The sequence below is a fragment of the Salmo salar genome, chromosome 03, assembly GCF_965601325.2.
Source record: "Salmo salar chromosome 03, fSalSal1, whole genome shotgun sequence".
NCBI classification, from domain to species: Eukaryota; Metazoa; Chordata; class Actinopteri; order Salmoniformes; family Salmonidae; genus Salmo; species Salmo salar.
This window is the reverse complement of record NC_138293.1, coordinates 59998189-60004781: the sequence shown is the minus strand read 5'-3', so window position 1 is coordinate 60004781 and position 6593 is coordinate 59998189. Positions and strand designations below refer to the sequence as shown.

The following is a 6593-nucleotide window of genomic DNA, read 5'->3' as shown; positions in this document are numbered from 1 at the left end:
ATGACACACAGAAAGAGGTAGCCTTGAACTTGAGCATTTACTCAGGCAGGGGCGGGTCTGGTCTGGTCGGTGGCGGCGGAAACAGAGCCTTCAGGGAGGGCCAGACTCACTTTAAACTTGGCCTTGACCTTGAGGGCCTATTCTGATCCCTATGTAAAGACTACTGTCTGGGGGTTGTGTGCGCGGGCGCGTGTGTGTGTGTGTGCGCGCGCGTGTGTGTGGTGAGGGTTGGAATGAGTGAGGGGATGGGGCTGTTGTTGGAGAGAGTCTTTCTGCCTATCCCATTTAAACACAATGTACAAATCCTGACTAATGAGAAGAATCAGACACTAGTTTAACCTATATTTATTGCTTGAAACGTTTTCATTATAGTTATGTTGTTTGAAACATTGTCCTTATCGCTGGACCTTTATGCGTCTCTCGCTGACGCAAAAATCAACCATAAGATGCATAACTGCGCCTTTGAGCTAAAATGTACATTTCGTTACCTGATAGCAATTCCAGAAGCAGATTGACACATGTTTTCATAATGCTAGATAACATCAGGCCCACCTTCAAAATAGCAGAGTCGGAGAGGTAAAGGGTTTTTTAATTGCAGCATTATAGGCTACTTTTCAGATGAAACACCGCTTTTACGCACATGAGTATTTGCCCACTCATTTAATTTTTTATTTAACTAGGCAAGTCAGTTAAGAACAAATTCTCATTTACAATGACGGCCTACCAGTGAACATTATAGGGGCAGAACGATCGATTTTTACCCTGTCAGCTCGGGGATTCGATCCAGCAACCACTAGGCTACCTGCCGCCCCAAATCCTATCTCGCTCAACACATTTGTGAACATGAGATAGATTTGAAAAAGCTATAGAGCAACCTGTAACAATGTATTTATTAATTGTGTTTTTCATGTCGTCCTCTACAACTGTGTGTACTATGTGTATCATTTTACGACGGGCATAGCCTACACAGATTTTCCAAACCAAGACCCACTTCATGGCAGAATGAAAGCGTACTTTGCTTTTGTGAATCACTTCATGTCAGGTTTGAGATATAACATTTATTTATTTATTTATATTGTACCTTTATTTATCTAGGCAAGTCAGTTAAGAACACATTCTTATTTATAATGAAGGCCTACCCCGGAAAAAACCAAACCCAAACCCCGGACAACGCTGGGCCAATTGTGCTCCGCCCTATTGGACTCCCAATCACGCCAGTTGTGATACATTCTGGAATCGAACCAGGGTCTGTAGTGACGTCTCTAGCACTGAGATGCAGAGCCTTAGACCGCATACTTTAGACACGTTTAGCTATATCTGGAATAATGGCAATAGGCCTATGCATTTCAGCATAAAACACTCAAATTCACAACTACAGTCATAACCACAGAAATAATGATTACACAAAGAATATTACTCTGAAGTGCCTCAAAACCCCGCTAAATCTATTTGAACTTCACCCGTATTTTAGAACTCCTAAGACCTCCAATCCCGTTAATAAATTATATTTACGATTCATTCAGTAATATATTTTTAGCCATGAACATTGAGCATTATATTCTAAAAGCTCACATAAATTAACTGCTTTGGACGTTTAATAGTAAATTATAAAATCCCCCCAAAAATGTGCCAGGTATGCAATCTCATGTTATGCTTAAAGAATACTTTTATTACAACGGTAAACTTTCTTCATGCATTTGGCAAGGACGATTATACGTCTTTAAATATGTCCACAACCATTGGGAAATGTTCTGCATTTTACATTATCTAATTAAAGCCGAACCAAAAAGGCAAACAGTGTAACATAATCTGTTGGGTTTTGTGGTAAAATCTACATTAATAGTCATTTTGTGTGAAAGTTTTAAAAAAGTATCTCTTAACAGTGTTCATTTTGAATGGTCATTTCCCTATGTGAAAGCCAATATGATTTTTATGCAATCATTTAACAAAACAAGGAAACAGCATTTTTCAAAGTAGGTTACATTATCACTAGATTGTTGTTTTAGTGATTGCCAAAGTGATTCATTCCCAGATGTTCTGCGCATTCAATAGATGTCACAGGTAAAATCGTCCTCATGCCATCGTTGTTTGACGTGCCTTAACATAGGTAGTCCTTTGCAAGGTTATCTTAGGCGCTACATGCTAGTTGGTCTGCTTCCATTGGCCTTTGGAGAGCTAGGCGCATTGAGCTTTGGGATGCTTTTTTCACCCTATAAATCCAGTACGAAACGCATGTAGAAAGGCTTTTGTACACCGTTTTTATTGAAATGCTGTGCTTCAGAATTGTAGTCAGAGGTTGAATTCTATTATTTATTCCAGACAGTGTGTTTATGGAAACCGCAGAAAACACAACAATTGGGGAATAGAAAATGACAAAACAATACGCTGAAGAGTATCTCGTGCCATTTCTCCAAAGCAATATAAATAATGTATTTGACTGACATCCCCAACAAGGGTTTGTTGTACTTATCACGTGGTAAGCTTTTCATCCAATGGAGACGCGCCATTCCATGTCTTGGTCCGTTGCGTCAATCCAGCTGTGGATGTAACCTGGTGTCCTACTCTGGACGTGGGTCTTTGAAACAGAATTCTCCGTCCGAATGGTGAGCGTGATATGACCACCTCCTTGGTCCTGAATCCTCGCTGGGCGGACACGGTTATGTTTGTGTATGAAAACAACTTGGATGAGCTGAACAAGAACATGGAGGGTCTGGTTGGTAGCGGCAATTTCGCGGCCAACCAGTGCAGGAATCTGATGGCCCACTCCGCTCTGGGGGGTCACCCCTCTAGCCTGGTGCACAGCTCCGGCTACTCCGCGGTGGATGTATCGGGCTCAAGCTCCGGGGAACCAGGCAAACAGTGCACACCGTGCCCCGCGGTCCCTCAAGGCTCCTCCACAGGTCCCTTACCCTATGGGTACTTTGGCAACGGCTATTATCCCTGCAGAATGGGGCGGGGTTCGCTCAAGTCCTGCACACAGCCCAGCGCGCTCAGCTACTCTGCGGAAAAATACATGGACACCCCGGTCACGTCTGAAGAATACCCGAGCCGAGCTAAAGAATTCGCGTTCTACCACGGGTACCCAAGCCCCTACCAGTCCATGGCGAGCTACCTGGACGTGTCGGTGGTGCAGACTCTCGGGGCAGGAGAGCCCCGCCACGACACGCTGCTTCCAATGGACAGCTATCAGCCGTGGGCACTGACGAATGGCTGGGGCGGCCAGATGTACTGCTCAAAGGACCAGAGTCAAGCCGGACACCTTTGGAAATCTGCGTTGGCAGGTAAAAACATGTGCTCTGCACACTGTCTTAGTACATTATTAGATTACTGTAATGGGACACATTGTGTCATGGGTTGGATAGCCTATATGAGGCAAATGATTGCAAGCTTTTTCTAATGCATGATTACGCAATATAGTTACCTTTCATTCTGTGCATTAATCGCAAGCCATCGAATGCATTATGATTTTCAATCCCTTATTCTATCGCATGTTTGGGCTGAATATTGAATTTCAATATGTGTCTCGGTATAGGCACGCACGTTCATATGAGCGACCATTTTGGTCGTTGTCTTCCTGGTTTTCTGAGTTTCTGAATACCTCATTGTAGTGTTAATTCATCAATATGTAGGCAGTTATACACTGCCGTTTTTCAAAAACGCAGCATGGGTTATCCCTTACAATGAGAAAGACTGAATTATAGAATTAAATGCACATTTTCCAGACTCCAGTTTCTCTTTGTTGTCCATTGCAGATGTAGTGGCCCACCAACACGATGGCAACTCCTTTCGTCGCGGTAGAAAGAAAAGGATTCCGTACACCAAGGTGCAGCTAAAGGAACTGGAGAAAGAGTATGCCGCCAACAAATTCATCACGAAAGATAAGAGGAGAAAGATTTCAGCAGGAACCAACTTGTCGGAAAGGCAGATTACGATCTGGTTTCAAAACAGGAGAGTTAAAGAGAAGAAGTTCGTGGCCAAAGTCAAGACCAGTGCGCCGTAGCCAGTCAGGCTTGACCTAGACGATTTGGACGAGGGACATTGTTTTTGCTGTATGAACAAAAAATGAAGGAAAGAAAACGTCGACGTGGTACCTTTTTTGGATTGGGATTTGGTGTGCTATTTTGCTTGCGCAATTGCATCGCCAATTCGTCTTTTGAAAAGAAGAAATAAAACAAGAACCAAGCCCTCTAAAGACAATGTTTTAGAGGCCTGTAAATACAGCACTTGCCTGCTTTAATGTAACACTTAAGTCTGCTTAACGGTTTAACTCGTGCTATACATGGAGGTATATATAGGCTATATGTTATGTATGTCAATGTTGTTACTGCAGTAGAATAGGAAACGTATTATGCAATCATATTCCCAATCTATACTGTTTATAACGCTTGTAAAACAGTACTTTTAAAAATATAGCGTAATGCTTAATAAATTGTTTTAATCCCAGTATGTTGTATACATTAAATGTTACTCCGTGGAATATATGTGTTATACATGTGATTATGTTTGCAAACCCTGATTATATAGGGCTAGTTAAAGATAAAATAGAATAATGATTGGTAAATGTACACATTGAAATAGGGATGGTCTAAGACCAAGAAATGTAGTTCAGAAATTCCAGTGCAATGTAAAGTTACATTCAAACCGTTTATAATATATTTGAAATATGAGTTTTACGCATTAAGTTGGTGATTCATTTTACATATTATGCTCCATCATGAAAGCTGCATCAAAACTTGAAAAAATATTACTTTTAAAGTATCCATACCCTTTACAAATAATATCATGCTTTTCGTGCCAAATAACAGTCTTTCTGGGGCTAATGATTTTGGTGATGGGTAAAAGCTAATGTGCCAAATATATAATTTATTATAAACTGGGTGGTTCGAGCCCTGAATGCTGATTGGCTGACAGCCGTGGTGTATCAGACCGTATACCACGGGTATGACAAAACATGTATTTTTACTGTTCTAATTACTTTGGTAACCAGTTTATAATAGCAATAAGGCACCTCTGGGGTTTAAAGTATATGGTCAATATACCACGGCTAAGGGCTGTGTCCAGACACTCCGCATTACGTTGTTGTGTAAGAACAGCCCTTAGCCGTGGTATATTGGCCATATACCACACCCCCTCTGGCCTTATTGCTTAAATATACCTTGAAAGTTGAAGGCCTGCAAACACAGCCATATTTGAAATGGCTAGCTATACAACGTGCTGTATGTTATTACTTAGCCTTACTTGTATCACCTACTGATGCTCGTGTTACTGCTTCATTAACACTCTTGGAACCCTTGGACGTTTACGCAGGCCTAGGCCAATTGGCTACTTCAAAACATATATGAATGGTTTAGACAGGATTTTGTTCATCTGTAGGCCTATTTTATTTTACAATTAACATAATTACTAGCCTATTCAATACGTAATCAGACAAATGCGGCTACAAAGATTAAACTGACTTCAGATATAGGCTTTTAATGCAAACTAAAACAAATGAAATTCACTTCAAGCGTCAAGAAATGAGTTGCATTTCAATATTGGTTGTTAGTCTATATATCCTGTTCTAGGTGGATACGAGGAATGTTTATGTTCAAGAAGAAAAAAGAGCATGAGGCAACTGCAGAAATCCTTAATCCGTCCTTGACCTTGACCTTGAGTGTCACGTGCTCACCCGATCAGCAATAACGCTAATCATGAATATTTACACGGGGAACAGGGTGTTTCTATGTCCCTATGAATAGCCTATAGCCACCGTTATGCTAGGTCTGATTATCTTCACTTGTCCATATCTCGGATATACAGTAAATCTCACAACATAAACAATATTTTGTGTCACTTTTGTTATGGAAAAAGCCCTCAAAGTAGCTTCTAGCCTTTGGAGCCCCACACATGGTTCCCTTCGTGTTGAGAGGATCTCATAGTGGCTATACTCACGCGTAACTGTATGAAATATCATTATTTCGAATGTTCGCTCGTTTGGATAAGCAGATTTACGCACTATAATCTGTTTAACAGTCTTTCAAGACGTGATTTACGCATCTGTCCGGTTCCGAACAGTTTCATTGTTGGATAGTGAGCAGAGCTAAGGCGCGCTCCGGCTGCATACTGCACTTAACGCCGGTCTAGATTAGTCAGGGTGTAAAAGGTGCGTCGTTATTCAAAGGCTTTACATCGTCACCTTTGCATCGTCCTTTTGCTTTCTTCTTGCTGTGCTCTGTTGTGAAGGCAGTCGACACACCACATAGGCATGTATTTCGCTCGTTGGTGAAATATAGACACTTTTGAGGAATGTTGCCAATGGAAAAGTTTTGCGGAGCGACATTTCAGATTGAAACATACACTACGGACGCATTGATTAAGACGTAGGAGTACCATAATATGTGCCATATGTAGCCTAGGCAACGCTCAGACAGCCAGCATAGGCATGTAATAACAATACAGGTTATTTCACTTTACCATTGATAAATGCACCAACTACAAAGACGAGCTGAAGCACTAGTCTAATGCTCCAACCTTGATTGGGGAAGTTTGTGCTTGGTATGGATTCTGACAGAATTTGAGAGGAACGATATCAAAGCCCGTTCAACACTGTACAC

General features: G+C 41.4%; 1 protein-coding gene across 1 annotated transcript; it reads left to right on the top strand.

Moving 5' to 3' along the window:
* Window positions 1-2496: 2496 nt before the first annotated feature.
* Window positions 2497-4363, top strand: hoxb13aa (homeobox protein HoxB13aa). The gene is given in 2 exon segments (NM_001139573.1): window positions 2497-3281; window positions 3753-4363. Coding segments are annotated over 2 exon segments (915 nt in total). The 5' UTR covers window positions 2497-2614; the 3' UTR covers window positions 4001-4363.
* The last annotated feature ends 2230 nt before the right edge of the window (window positions 4364-6593 follow it).